The 15563-nt window shown below is 35.2% G+C and overlaps 1 protein-coding gene across 2 annotated transcripts in view; it reads right to left on the bottom strand.

Annotated features, from left to right (window-relative positions):
* LOC136043036 (guanine nucleotide-binding protein G(o) subunit alpha) overlaps positions 1-15563 on the bottom strand; it is a 167941-nt gene that overhangs the window by 88830 nt on the left and 63548 nt on the right. For both annotated transcript variants that reach the window (XM_065727939.1, XM_065727938.1), the window contains exon 3: positions 14910-15051. In XM_065727939.1, coding sequence (XP_065584011.1) covers positions 14910-15051 — 142 coding nt within the window. The remainder of the gene's footprint in view (positions 1-14909; positions 15052-15563) is intronic.

A 15563-nucleotide genomic window follows, 5' to 3' on the forward strand; every position in this document is an offset into this window, starting at 1 on the left:
GACCACTAAGGTCCCTGCGTCGGCCCTGCAGGGCATTCCTGCAGCGTGATTCGATCTCTGGGTCCCGTATTACCAAGCTAAGGTCAAATCCACTGCGCCACCACAGGAAAGCTTTAAGCTTTTGGTTTTCTTTTTTAAGGTTTTTGACTTGTTGCAATCCCTCGTTAAGATATATACAAATATTTCCACAATTACAAGCCGGCAAGCCCCGGTCGAAGTCTGATTTCTAACAACGATATCAGCTAAGCTTCAAGCTTTTGATTTTTTTAAGGTTTTTGAGTTCTTGCAATCACATAATAATACAAATATTTTTGCAACTACCACCCGTTGGGACCCGGCACACGGCTTCACCAGGCTTCTATGTATGGATTCTCATTGTCGCTTGTCTTCAAACCGCAGACAAATTGCTGTCTTTTCACACTAGAGTCTTTTCAAAGTTATTTGATTATTAAAGCATATCTGATTTCTAACAACGATATTTACTAAGCTTCAAACTTTCATTTTTTCTTAAGGTTTTTGAATTGTCGTAATCCGTTGTTAAATCTTATCTATATAAAAAAATACCGTTTGTTTGTTTGTTTGTTACAAATAATATAAATTAAAAAAAAAATAAAAACTAAAAAAAAGACAACACAGAAACACAAAAAAAGAAAACACCAGAAAAACTAAAATAAAAAACAAAAAAAAAACTAAAAAAAAAATGAAAAAAAAGAACACCAGAAAAACTAAAAAAAAAACACACAGAAGAACTAAAAACAAAAAAAGAAAAAACAAAAACTAAAAAGAAACACCCCACGCGTTGCTGGGGCGCGCAGCGCCATAGCAATGCGTGGTAGGGGTAAGCTAGTACACAAATATTTTTGCAATTAATAGTTTTTGCTCTTTAGACAACTTAATATGTTTTAACACTGAGCCTTTTCAAAGATGTTTGATTATTAAAGCAAGTCCAATTTCCAGCTACGATTTCAGCTTAGCTTCAGACTTTTGCTTTTATTTTTTAAGGTTTTTGAATATTTGTATCTCTTGTCAAAACGGAGAATCATCATATGTAGTAATTGCAAAATTTCGTATTTTGGGCCTTCCTACTGACATAATATAACTTATTTCAATCCTATAAGCTTAATCACGTAGTGAGTGGATTTTATCAAACAAAAAAAAAACAAGTTTTAAAATTCTCAGGTACTCTTCTAGTTTGAATTAAAACATTAAAATCATAGCTCAGGCACCCTAAATATTTTTGCAGTTTCGTTTATAACTTTAGCGATTCTGAATTGAACTTTAAAAATATCAGATTTTTTTCATGTCTTGAAAAGACATTATTTATACTTATAAGAAAAGAAATTCGGTAATGATCTTTTTAACAGCGATTTCTACTAAGCTTCAAACTTTTGTTCATCTCTTGTAAGGTTTTACATTTTTGCAATCCCTTGTTAAAATATATACACATGTTTTTGCAATTAACAGTTTTTTGCTCTTTACACAATTTAATGTCTTTTCATACTGAATTATTCAAAGATATTTGATTATTAAAGCAAGTCGGATTTCTAATAACGATTTCTACTAAGCTTCAAACTTTTAGTTTTCTTTTTTAAAGTTTTTAAATTGTTGTAAACCTTTGTCAAAATATATAGAAGTATTTCGCAATTACGAATTTTTGCTGTGTAGACAATTTAATGTGAACTTTTCCATGCATGTAGATCTTTAATGTTCCCACATACGTGTGACAACATCATTGCAGTACTACAATGATGTATAGAAAAATAACGCCACTAAGCTGAATCTTTTTATCCAAAATTAAGGCTCTTACCGAGTTTTCTTAGACTTTCGACTTATTTAGATCGTTTTTTTTTATACGAGAATATCCGAATATACCAATTTTCTAGCGAAAGTATGGATTTCTTCCATGCATCATGTTTATGAAAAGTTATTTACGAAATATATCCTCAAAAATAGATTTAAATGAGAGTTTTAAACAGCAAATGACACCTAGCCAACATTTTTTGCCAGTGGGATAATCCCATTATCCCTAGCCAATGGGAGAATCCCATTATTTTTGCCAGAGAGTAAAATGAAAAATTGCACTACTAATCAACTTTTAGTGTTTTTCTTACTCTATTTCTTCCAGCAATACGATCTATTAAAATGTGTTCAGTAACTTTCTAGGAATCCTAAACAGTAAACATAAATCATCCAAACATTTTCGTCGTAGCAGAATTGTGCGGTTTTCCAGAAATAAAAACAGCTGTAAGACATGTTCTAAGAATCGTTAGAATTTTTTCCTAATTTTTCCCCAATACAAAATTCAGAAGACTCTCTAACTGCGAACGATATAAGGATCTATAATAACCAGCTTGAGCTTGTCCGGTTCTCTTTTCTAGCAAGTGTCAAGAGTTCCTTCAAAATCTCCAGGTGTTAAGAACATATATTGGAGAATTTAGCAAATGAAAACGCATAAGAGTAAATAAATGAAAACTGTTATTCTTTTTTCAATGACGCAGTCGGAACCAAATAAAGCACGAAAAAACAAAATTTCTGACAAGCTTTCAGGTGAATCCAAAACAAAATGGAATTAAAAACATGTTTTTTATTTAATTTCTTTTACGTTATCTATTAGAATTATAAAAAAACTGCCATAAAACTTAAAACAAACCTAACTATCCTATATATGGAGGGCGTGGTGGTTAACATGGTCGCATCCGGGATTTTTTATCCGAGGAGGGGGTTGGTTACAAATTTTTTTGGGGAGGAGTAGTGTGGCCAACATAGATACTAATTCTATAATATTCCTGTTTGAGTATGATTAGCAAATATTTGATCTTCATTGAATAAAAGAATGTCCAGTTATTATAATATTTAATATTTAAGTCAGGACAATTATATGAATAAATGTTTTGTCTTTTGAAAATATTGATTAGTATTGGGGTATGCGTAAAGTTGAAATTAATAAAGTAGTATATATTTTAAGCAATGATACGACAGCTGTTGGTCTTCCATGTCCCAACCTCCAAGGCCCCCAATGCCCCTCCCCCGACTTCTTACTCGACCTTTTTGCTTTCTTTTAGCTTTACTTCTTATTAACGTTTGTGTTTTATTTTTTTTACTTATAAATTTTTTCACCTTTTTATTCATATCTTAAAATCACGTAAAACATACCTAAAACAAAAAAACTTGTGACATTTTCAGAATATGTAACGAAGATGATAAAGGTATGTTAGTCGTGAATTCTCCTATTAGGAAAATAATATTTGTATATAATATTTTTTTAGGACTTCGAATTTTTTGGACTCAGAGTTTTTTGGCTATTAGCAACTGTTTCAGTCAAGTAGTTTTTTTGGGAGGGTGCCATGTGATAATAGATGAAAATTATCTCTGTCAAAATCGTGTGTGGCATTATAAAAATTTTGCCAAGTATTACCAAAACCTTGTGTGGTATTATCAAAATCTTGTTATATATTATCAAGCATCTTGCATTGCATTATAAAAATCTTTTTTTAGACTCAGAATTTTTAAGACTCAAAATTTTTAGGCTATTAGCAGCTGGTTCTGTCAAATGATTTTTATTTTGGAAGGTTGCCATTGTGATAATTGGTTGGGATAATGATAAAACTATTAGCCAAGTATGTTCAAATCTTATGTGATATTACCGAAATCTTGCGTAGTATTATCTAAATCTTGTCAGAAATTATGAGAATCCTCTTTCGTAACGCTAACTTAACTAACTTAACGCTAAAGCTTTTAATTGTTTTAAAAAGTAGAATTGTGGCAAAGAGTCAAACTTTAGCGTAAAGAGCGAGGGATTGCGGAGGGGACAACCCATTTCATATACGGAGTAATTTCTGTTCGTTTTAAGTTTCAATGGCACTCCTTACTTTCAGTTTAAAAAACTAGTTTTTTTTATGTAATTTCTGAACGTTTTTGAATTAATGCATTTTTGATTTTGGCTCTCCGCACATAAATTATTAAAATGAAATTTGCATATTATTTTTTTTTGGCTAAACGGCTTTCTCTTAGTTTTGATTAGACGATTTTGAGAAATAAGGGGTGGGGAAGGAGGCCTAGTTGCCCTCCAATTTTTCGGTTACTTAAAAAGGCAACTAGAACTTTTAATTTTTAACGAATGTTTTTATTAGTAAAGAATATGCGTAACTTAAGAATTAACTTACGTAACAAACTTTTATGCTCTTATATTTTTATTATGTATATGAGGGGGTTTGTTCCCTCGTTAATACCTCGCCTTTTACACTAAATCTTAAGTTTTGTCCCAATTCTTTAAGAATGACCCCTGAATCAGAAAGGCCGTGGAATAAATAGTTGAAATTACTAAAAATACTTTAGCATAAAGAGCAAGGTATTTATCTCCTCCTAAATACCTCGCTCTTTATGCTAAAGTATTTTTAGAACCCCTCATATACGTAATAATCTTTGTTCGTTTTAAGTCTTAATGCTACTCCTTACTTTCAGTTGAAAAACTTTTTTGTGTTTATTTTTTCATTGTTTTTTTATAGTAATGCTAGAAAATCCCGCGCCCTTTTCATTGAATTTCTCTTCCCCCATGACATATTCCTCCAAGAGAAGATCCTCCCACATAGCCCCCTCCCCTCAACCCCACCCCAAACCAAAATAATCCCCTGAAAACGTCTGTACACTTCCCAATAACCATTACTGTATGTAAACACTGGACAAAGTTTGTAACTTGCAGCCCCTCCCCCAGGGACTGTGGGGGAGTGAGTCATTCCAAAGACATAGTTAATATGGTTTTCGACTATGCGGAACCAAATGGCTATCTCAAAATTTGGATCCGTTGACTTTGGGAAAAAATGAGCGTGGGAGGGGGCCTAGCAGCCCTCCAATTTTTTTGGTCATTTAAAAAGGGCACTAGAACTTTTAATTTCCGTTAGAATGAGCCCTCTTGCAAGATTCTAGGACCACTTGGTCGATACGATGATCCCTGGTGAAAAAAAAAACAAACAAATAAACACGCACCCGTGATCTGTCTTCTGGCAAAAAATACGAATTTCCGCATTTTTGTAGATAGGAGCTTGAAATTTTTTCTATGGGGTTCTCTGATACGCTGAATGCGATGGTGTGATTTTCGGTAAGATTCTTTGACTTTTAAGGGGTGTTTCCCCCTATTTTCCAAAATAAGGCAAATTTTCTCAGGCTCGTAACTTTTGATGACAAAGATTAAATTTGATGAAACTTATATATTTAGAATCAGCATTTAAATTCAATTCTTTTGATGTATCTTTTAGCATCAAAATTCCGTTTTTTAGAGTTTCGTTTACTATTGAGCCGGGTCGCTCCTTACTACAGTTCGTTGCCACTAACTGTTTGATTATCTAAATCTTGTCAAAAATTATGAGAATCCTCTTTCGTATTACCGAAATTTTGCAAGGTAATAGCAAGATTTTGTGTGGCATTATCAAAATCTTGCCAAGTATTACAAAACCTTGTATGGCATTATCAAAATCTTGGCAGATAATGTTAAAATCCTCTTTGGTATTATCAATATCTTGCAAGGTAATAACAAAATTTTGTGTAGTATTGTCAAAGACTTGTCAAGTATTACCACTATTTTGCGTGGTATTATCAAAATCTTATCAGATATCACGAGAATCCTCTTTGATATTACCAAAATCTAGCAAATTAAAAACCAAATTTTTTGTGTTATTATCAAAGTCTTACCTGATATTAGCAAAATATTTTCTGGAACTACCTAAACTTGTCCCATATTATCAAAATCTAGCATGGTGATATCAAAATCATATGCGGTATTGTCAAAATCTCGGCAGGTATTACCAAAATCTTGTGTAATATTATCGAAATATTGTCAGATATTTTGAAAAACTTTTAAAACGCATCAAAGATTTGTTTATATTCAGTTTTGTTACATTTTATGAGTCAGACGAGCATTTCTGGGGGGTGGGGGGTAGTAAAAACCCTTACCCTCCCCCTTGGATGCGGCTTTGGTGGTTACCCTTCTTTTCCCTTCGCTCTTTAAGCTGAAATATTGCAAGTGTCTTACTGATTGCATTTAGATTGCCTTTCAGAATATTGGAACGGGAAAATTGTTTTTTTAAGAATTAGGTATTGTGATTTTTTTTTCTATGCCAGTACTTTCGCCATTGCCGAAACCACCTTTCTGTAAGTATTAGGGATTAGGTCAAATTTCAGTATAAAAGTTTGGGATTTTGAGGGGGAAAATTCAACTTCACCGCTTTACAGGACAAATTAGGTTTGTTTCAAGTTTATAAATCACTCTTTACTATCTTTAAAGAAAGTGTTTTTTTCATTCCTGTTAATTTTTAATACCATATCCATGATTCATGGCTGTCTTGAGGGGAGGGGTTAGGGGGTTTGAACTCCTCCCTGAAGATATTTGTGCGACTCGTAGAAACGTAATAAAAATACATAAGAACACATTTTGATGCATTTTTAAAGTTTGTATAAGCTATTCTCTCTCCAAAAATACCCCCCCCCCCCCGAACAAAAACCTGGATATCATGATAATCAAAAATATGAGGGGCAATAAGGACCTCATATTGAGAATAAAGTTGAAATATTGTACATTAAAAATACTTTGAGAAAAGGGGCTCTTGTAGGTACATTTACGTTTGCTTTCACGTAACAGTAACGTATATATGTTCTATATCTCCACGGAGATCTAGAATTGTTCTTCGATGTCCCCCACAATCAAGATTTTCTAAAGATCTTGTCAGGATTTCTAAAATTTTGCATAATTCACCTCTTTTAGTGATTTCTTCACACATCGTCAGACACCCTTCAAAATATTCCCGTAATGTTGCACTGTATGGGACTGCTTTCTTCACAAGTTCTTAATATGTTTTTTTTTTCTCAAAATAGTACACTTGCTTGATACTATCCAATTAGAGAAACGGAAATTCTAGCTTGGAATCTTCCTAGGGTGTGACCCTATCAACGAAAAGCTACCTGCTCTATGCATCCACATCTACCATTGTATAACTTCATACGATGGTTTCCAGAACTGAAGTTTAGTAATTGGTTAGGAGTTACGGACACTTACCAATAAAGTAAAGTGGTAGATACTTGGGCACGTCTTGTGTATTAGACAAAAAGTAATAAGAAATAGTAATTCTGACAAATATCGAAAGGATATTTGTACAAATGTCTAGTTTCAGAGGCAATATTGGCGTGAGAAATAACGTGCAATTCAAAGGGTAAATTCAGTCGATAAGAATAAACAAGTATTATAGACAATTCATCCAATTAAAGTAACGATTATAGACAGTGGTGTCGTTTCGGGGGGACGGGGGCAAAGAGGGGCGGGAAAAAATATTGGAGAATACTTATTTGTATAGTCCACGCACCTTAAGTCTCCAGATGGACACCCCTCTTGCCCCCCAATAAAAATTCTGATCATAGAGTATCGAATAGTTGTCGACGTGCTATTGGGGTGGAGGCAAACAAATTCATTAGGGGGGAGAGGGTACCTAGGGCCCAAGGATAGTATTATATGTCCTATGTACCCTTGGATTTTATTATTCCTGGAGGTGCTGCCCTCTCTCCGACCCTTTTCACATCACAAATCGTTGGTTGTTCCACTACGCAGCCTATTTTCACACCACACTTGGTATAATCTGAAAAACACATGGGATATTTCGTGCCACAAGTGGCACAAGTGGCACAAGTGGCACATACCACCTGATATCCACAATTTTTAAGCTAGTTCTCACTTCGTCCCAAAATGTATTATTAAGAAAAATCAATCTGTTCCCAAACGTGTGGAAATTGTTCTCTAGAGGATAGCCTAGACAGCAAACTAATAACTGGAGTATTATGAATTAGTTCCCCACCGACAGACTCAAATTCATCATTAAGATTAATTGGTATTAAACAGTGGCATAACCTAGAATGACCTTGGTCAGCAAATTCCTTCAATGACCGAACAATTTCCAATTCGATTACGTCAAACTCTTGGTTGACAAGGAACTTGATTTATATTTTCTTTTTACAAGAATAGATAAATTCCGAACTATATAGTACAAATATAACATACTATAAATTACAACCAAATAATATTGATTTTCGTTAGTGTACCTGAGGTCGTTTCGTGAAATATTTTTCTATTAAATATTGAAGCTGTGACTTTGTTTGAACTTAGCAGGACATGAGCATTACATTACCATTGAACTTAGCATGGTTAAATGACTATTTTTATTTAAAATAAAAACTTTAAAAAACGCATTGAAAGTTTGTTTGCGTGCGTTTTTGTTACGCTTTAACGAGTTGCATAAAGATTTCGGGGGGACAGCCCCGTAGCCCTTCCTGAATACAGTCTTGATGATAACCCTTCTAAAGGGAATGTGATTTTTCTTAAATTTCTCCTTGAAAGTATGATCCACTAAATCCTAGCCGGACAAATTTAAATAAAAGTGTTTAAAGAGTGACTTTTCGCCAGAAAATTGATACAAGTCTATGTTTTATACCTTGGTTTACCATAGGCTGTGACCAATGGTAACCATTGGTCAGACAATGGTAACTATGGCTGTGACTGGTGAAAACCATTGGCTTTAACCCTTCCCTCTGATGATATATTGAAATTTGATCTCTGAAAGTTTAGTCAAATTCCCTGCTCTATTGGTGTCAATCTAGGGGAGGGAAGGAGAGGGTATTATAAGGACATGTAAAGATAGGGGTCAAGCTTTCCTATACATTATAAATAATACCTTTTTTACCATTCTCATTGAAAAATACCATTTTTGGTACTTTTACTTTATAGTTGAAACAGTATATCCCCTTCTTCCACAATTTGTGACTTGGTAAAACTGCCCTGCTCTATATAGTTGAATATAATTGATTGTGCGACCTAGTTTACCTACTTTCCCAATAGAACTGATCGTAATTCGCGAGTGTGACACCGGTTGAATCATGGGTCATGCTAAAAATAATAAATGAGAATCGCATATTTTTATGAAAATACACCATGGGTGGCCGTCTTTGGATAAAAAGTATCCTAAAAAATAAAATCCGAACAGCGTTGGCTTTTAGTGACTTTTCTGGCTAACTTGATCAAACGATGTAAAAAAGGGGGGCTACGAATTAAGGGAAAACATTATAAATTAAGGTGGCTCTATCTTCCAAGGAATATATCATTTTGTTATTACATAAAAATTAAATTGTTTATTATAACATTTTATTATAATTTTTCGTCACATTTCATTTATTTTATATTTGTATATATATATATATATATATATATATATATATATATATATATATATATATATATATATATATATATATATATATATATATATATATATATATATCATGAAAAGAGAAATCACCAATGCAACAGCACAAACAAACAAAAAAAAAAAAAAAAAAAAAAAGAGAGAGAGAGAGACAGAAGGAGAAAAGGAAGACTGTTTTCCTAAATTAGTGATTAATATAGACCAGCACTTGAATGAGGCCTATATATATTCGTCATAAACTCTAGAAAAGATCGTTTGAAGACGCGTCTTTATTTTCTTTAATGCAACATATTCATTGCCAGAAAAATAATTAGTCCTGAAATTCAAATATTTATTCGAAAGGACAAAGAGTAGGAAATAACCTAACAGGGCAAAACTTCGATTTAGTCACGCACACAGGAAGTCTTCATTCTCACCGCCCAAACCTATCATAATTTGACTATGCCATATAAATTTGATAGAGTTTGTCTGTTTTTACTAATTACCTCCCCCTCCCTCACTTTAAGTACACCCACTCAGATCCAGTCACACGTACTTACCTGCCAATATGCCATTGCTGATAAATGATCTAAAGAGCTAACAATTTCCAAGTCGATTACCTCAGACTCAGGAAAAGGGATTTACAGTCACTTAAATTAATAAATTAAATCCCTGTAGCTCTCTTGACGGCTGACGCACAGGATATGGATATTGATACGAATCCAGAAAATAAAGTTAAGATAGTTAAAAAAAAAAGAAAAAAAAAAAAAAAAAAAAAAAAATCCCAGAAAGGCTGATCAAATTTAAGTATTTAAGTTATGAAAAGCAATTCAGAAAGTGTGCATAAATTTCACTCGTATAAGCTGTCCATTGTCTTTGACGTAACTCACAAGTCGTCGTATATTTTAAGTGTGTACTGGTTAAGTGTGTCTTACTTTCTATTGTCTTATGATGCTTGGGAAGAGGAAGTTCTAGCGCTAAAGCTGGTTTTAACTCGTATAAGCTGTCCATTGTCTTTGACGTAACTCACAAGTCGCTCGTATATTTTAAGTGTGTACTGGTTAAGTGTGTATTACTTTCTATTGTCTTATGATGCTTGGGAAGAGGAAGTTCTAGCGCTAAGGCTGGTTTTAACTCGTATAAGCTGTCCATTGTCTTTGACGTAACTCACAAGTCGTCGTATATTTTAAGTGTGCACTGGTTAAGTGTGTCTTACTTTCTATTGTCTTATAATGCTTGGGAAGAGGAAGTTCTAGCAATAAGGCTGGTTTTAACTCGTATAAGCTGTCCATTGTCTTTGACGTAACTCACAAGTCGCTTGTATATTTTAAGTGTGTACTGGTTAAGTGTGTCTTACTTTCTATTGTCTTATAATGCTTGGGAAGATGAAGTTCTAGCAATAAGGCTGGTTTTAACTCGTATAAGCTGTCCATTGTCTTTGACGTAACTCACAAGTCGCTTGTATATTTTAAGTGTGTACTGGTTAAGTGTGTCTTACTTTCTATTGTCTTATAATGCTTGGGAAGAGGAAGTTCTAGCAATAAGGCTGGTTTTAACTAGTATAAGCTGTCCATTGTCTTTGACGTAACTTACAAGTCGCTCGTATATTTTAAATGTGTACTGGTTAAGTGTGTCTTACTTTCTATTGTCTTATAATGCTTGGGAAGAGGAAGTTCTAGCAATAAGGCTGGTTTTCACTCGTATAAGCTGTCCATTGTCTTTGACGTAACTCACAAGTCGCTCGTATATTTTAAGTGCGTACTGGTTAAGTGTGTCTTACTTTCTATTGTCTTATAATGCTTGGGAAGAGGAAGTTCTAGCGCTAAGGCTGGTTTTCACTCGTATAAGCTGTCCATTGTCTTTGACGTAACTCACAAGTCGCTCGTATATTTTAAGTGTGTACTGGTTAAGTGTGTATTACTTTATATTGTCTTATGATGCTTGGGAAGAGGAAGTTCTAACGCTAAGGCTGGTTTTAACTCGTATAAGCTGTCCATTGTCTTTGACGTAACTCACAAGTCGCTCGTATATTTTAAGTGTATACTGGTTAAGTGTGTATTACTTTCTATTGTCTTATAATGCTTGGGAAGAGGAAGTTCTAGCAATAAGGCTGGTTTTAACTCGTATAAGCTGTCCATTGTCTTTGACGTAACTCACAAGTCGCTCGTATATTCTAAGTGTGTACTGGTTAAGTGCGTATTACTTTCTATTGTCTTATGATGCTTGGGAAGAGGAAGTTCTAGCAATAAGGCTGGTTTTCACTCGTATAAGCTGTCCATTGTCTTTGAAGTAACTCACAAGTCGCTCGTATATTCTAAGTGTGTACTGGTTAAGTGTGTCTTACTTTCTATTGTCTTATAATGCTTGGGAAGAGGAAGTTCTAGCAATAAGGCTGGTTTTAACTCGTATAAGCTGTCCATTGTCTTTGACGTAACTCACAAGTCGCTCGTATATTTTAAGTGCGTACTGGTTAAGTGTGTCTTACTTTCTATTGTCTTATAATGCTTGGGAAGAGGAAGTTCTAGCAATAAGGCTGGTTTTAACTCGTATAAGCTGTCCATTGTCTTTGACGTAACTCACAAGTCGCTCGTATATTCTAAGTGTGTACTGGTTAAGTGCGTATTACTTTCTATTGTCTTATGATGCTTGGGAAGAGGAAGTTCTAGCGCTAAGGCTGGTTTTCACTCGTATAAGCTGTCCATTGTCTTTGACGTAACTCACAAGTCGCTCGTATATTTTAAGTGTGTACTGGTTAAGTGTGTATTACTTTCTATTGTCTTATGATGCTTGGGAAGAGGAAGTTCTAGCGCTAAGGCTGGTTTTAACTCGTATAAGCTGTCCATTGTCTTTGACGTAACTCACAAGTCGCTCGTATATTTTAAGTGTGTACTGGTTAAGTGTGTATTACTTTCTATTGTCTTATGATGCTTGGGAAGAGGAAGTTCTAGCGCTAAGGCTGGTTTTAACTCGTATAAGCTGTCCATTGTCTTTGACGTAACTCACAAGTCGCTCGTATATTTTAAGTGTGTACTGGTTAAGTGTGTATTACTTTCTATTGTCTTATGATGCTTGGGAAGAGGAAGTTCTAGCGCTAACGCTGGTTTTATCTCGTATAAGCTGTACATTGTCTTTGACGTAACTCAAAAATCGCTCTTATATTTAAGTGTGTACTGGTTGAGGGTGTCTTCCTTTCCTTTTTTTAGATGTTTGATAATGTGCACTTGGAGGTAGTATGTACAGGCATGGGTTTATCAACAGGCCCAGTAGGCCCGGGCCTAGGGTATCACAACTCCAGGGGGCACTATAAATTATCACTGAGCGTTTATTTTTCTTTATAAAAAACAGGACTCACGTGCATACAGCCTATTCACCGAAAAGGGATTTTAAAACAAGACAAAAATTCCGTGGCCACTTAGAAAATGTTGGATTTCTCCCTAGAATGTCAGCTGAGAGTTCGGTGTCACCACTCTCTTTCATTACTTTTGGCTCATCAGTTTGTACTCTATTAAGTGCTTCCACTATCCCCGAGTTTTCAGGGACTTCCCCAAAAATGTCGCTAAAACGGAGCAGCAAAAACGCTTGAGTCTAGGAGCATCAAAGCTATAATTTCGGCACTGAGTATGTAATGGCTGTTTCAAACTGTTCGTGGTAGCGAACCGTAAGCAAGAAGTGATCTGGCTCAATAGTAACCCAAACTCCAAGAAATGGAATTTTCCCTTAAAATTCATTGAATCCTAATGAAAATTACAAAATCGGATTATACATATCAGAGAACTCTACTGTAGAGGTTTGAAGCTCCTACCCGCAAAAATATGGAATTTATATTTTTTGGAAGAAGAAACATCACGGATGCGTCTTGATTTGTATTTTTTTTTCCAGGGGTGATGGTATCAGCCCAGTGATCCCAGAATATCAGTAGAGGGCTCACTCGAGAGAATTTAACGGTTCTAGTGCCCTTTTAAGTGATCAACAATTTTGGAGGGCAACTAGGCCCCCCATGTCCTTTTCTCATAATCGCCAGATCAAAATTTTCAGACAGCCATTTTGCTCAGCATAGTAATAAACATGCCTTTGGAGATATGACAACACGATCACAGCCCCTGGGGAAATGTCTTTAAGCTACAAAGTTTACCCATTGTTCACGTGAAGTATTTGTTATTGGAAAGTATGCATGCATTTTTCGGGCGGGTGGGGGTGAATTTTCTGCCGTTTTAATTTTCCACGGGGATCATTTTCCATAGGGAGGGAAGTTTTCAGTGGATGAATTTCGCAGGGAGACATTTTACACTGGGGGAATTTGCCAAAATTCCTACACGAAGTTCATCTTATGCCTTCCTTCTCTTTGCCGATTCAATTTTGCGAATGAAGATGTTAAGGGTAACTGTTCGCGGTAAATTTTTACCAAGACTAAATTGTCTAGAGAATAAACCCATGAGGAGGAGGGATTTTTTCAATGGAGGTGGAGCCAGGTTTCCGAGAATAATTTAAAGAACGATTGGAAATTAAATATAAAAAAATCAACTAAAAATAAGGAGCAACATTGAAACTTAAAACAAATAGAAAATACTGCGTATACGAGGGTGGCTGCTTCTCCTCAACACCTCGCTCTTTACGTTAAAGTTAAAATTCTGTCCCGATTTCTTAAGCACCACTCCTGAAACACTATGTTCATTTAATTAGAGCAATAAGAAATTTTTTTAAAGTACTGTGTGTACTTTAAAGTTAGATTTTTTGTTTAATATCCCCAAAACTGATTCTTAGTTTCCATTTTGTTACAAAATCTCTATGGGTCTTACTGCTCTTTCATAATTTCTAAAACACTGCTACTACTAACAACTTACTGCAACACCAATCCGCCTAATGCTAGCATAGCTACGCACGCTCCTCCTCCATCCTAATCTATTCAAAGCCTCCCTCTTTACAACCTCCCATGAAGTGCCAATTTCCCTTAAATCTTTCCTTATGACTCCCTTCTACCCATGTCATCCTTCGTCCGAAGAATCTGTCCCAATTCGTCGGCAACATGTTACTGCTCTGGAAGCAAGTGGCTAGCACTGGATTGTATGAATATTTATATGTAAAGCTTGCTTATCCTTACTCATTGTAAGACAGGTTTGGTACTGTCGCGAAACTATAGCTAGTTTCTGGTTGTGGCTGCAAGGAGCAGGCGTTTGAATATACGGAGTATTTATAAGGAGCTCTTAAATATCTTTCATTATTACCAAAACAGAATCCTAGGTTGGCAACGCTCACCAGACGGCAAAATGCTACTGGCTCTAGCAGCAAGTGCCCTGCGCAAGCCTTTCTAAGTTGGGCTTACTTAGTCTTTCTTATTTTAAGACAGGGTACTAGGTTTAGTATTGTCACAATATTGCAGCAGCTGACTGGTTGCTCCCACAAAGGGCTAGCGCGTGAATATAGTGAGCATTTATAAGCAGCTTACCTTTCTTTTTTATTATCTCCAAAACAGAATCCTAGGTTTGGCAAAAATTGCCAAAAAGCAAAATGCCACTGGCTCTGGTAACAAGTGGCCAGAACGGGACCACTTTAACATTTCTAAGTAGTGCTTACCTGTCCTTCCTTGTTTTACGACAGGTTACTAGGTTTGGTATTGCCACAAAATGTAGGTAGAGATTGGTTGTGGCCACAGGGGGCTAATGCGTGGATATAGGGAGCATCAAAAGCAGAACTTACCTCTCTTTCATTATTCCCAAAACAGATTCCTAGGTTGGGCATGGCTCGCAAAATGGCAACAAGTGACTGGATGGTATTCGAATAGACAACAGGGCGGTATTGTTTAAAATCTTCGGAAGTGAAACCACTTTCATGAATAATTCTGAAAAAAAGCACCGTGGTTAGAAAAAGTAAATTCACTTTTTATGGTTTCTACTAGATATAGATTTGAAAAGTCCAAAAATAAAATTATGGGATAAACTGAGCTAGGATAATTCAAAAAGCTTTACGTTAGACAAGGACAAATTCAGGGGTATATTTGGCTCAAAAAGCTTTATGCTAGACAACAAAGATTTAGAAAAAGACCTGTTATTAACTTTTATTAAGTGTTATCAGTCCATTATTTTAAGTCACATTATGGTGAATCCAAGCCGTTTCAGAAGAAAAATTGAATTAATAGTGAAAACTAGGGATAGTCCTGCCTTGCTTTTCTCATCTTGGGGAAAATTAAATAAAAAAAAAAACAAGATTTTTTTAAATGAAAGTAAGGAGCGACATTAAAACTTAAAACGAACAGAAATTACTCCGTATATGAAAGGGGCTTTTCCTTCTCAACCCCCCGCTCTTTACGCTAAAGTTTGACTCTTTCTCTTAACTCTAAATTTTAAAACAGTA

The sequence above is a fragment of the Artemia franciscana genome, unplaced genomic scaffold, assembly GCF_032884065.1.
Source record: "Artemia franciscana unplaced genomic scaffold, ASM3288406v1 Scaffold_284, whole genome shotgun sequence".
Taxonomy (NCBI): Eukaryota; Metazoa; Arthropoda; class Branchiopoda; order Anostraca; family Artemiidae; genus Artemia; species Artemia franciscana.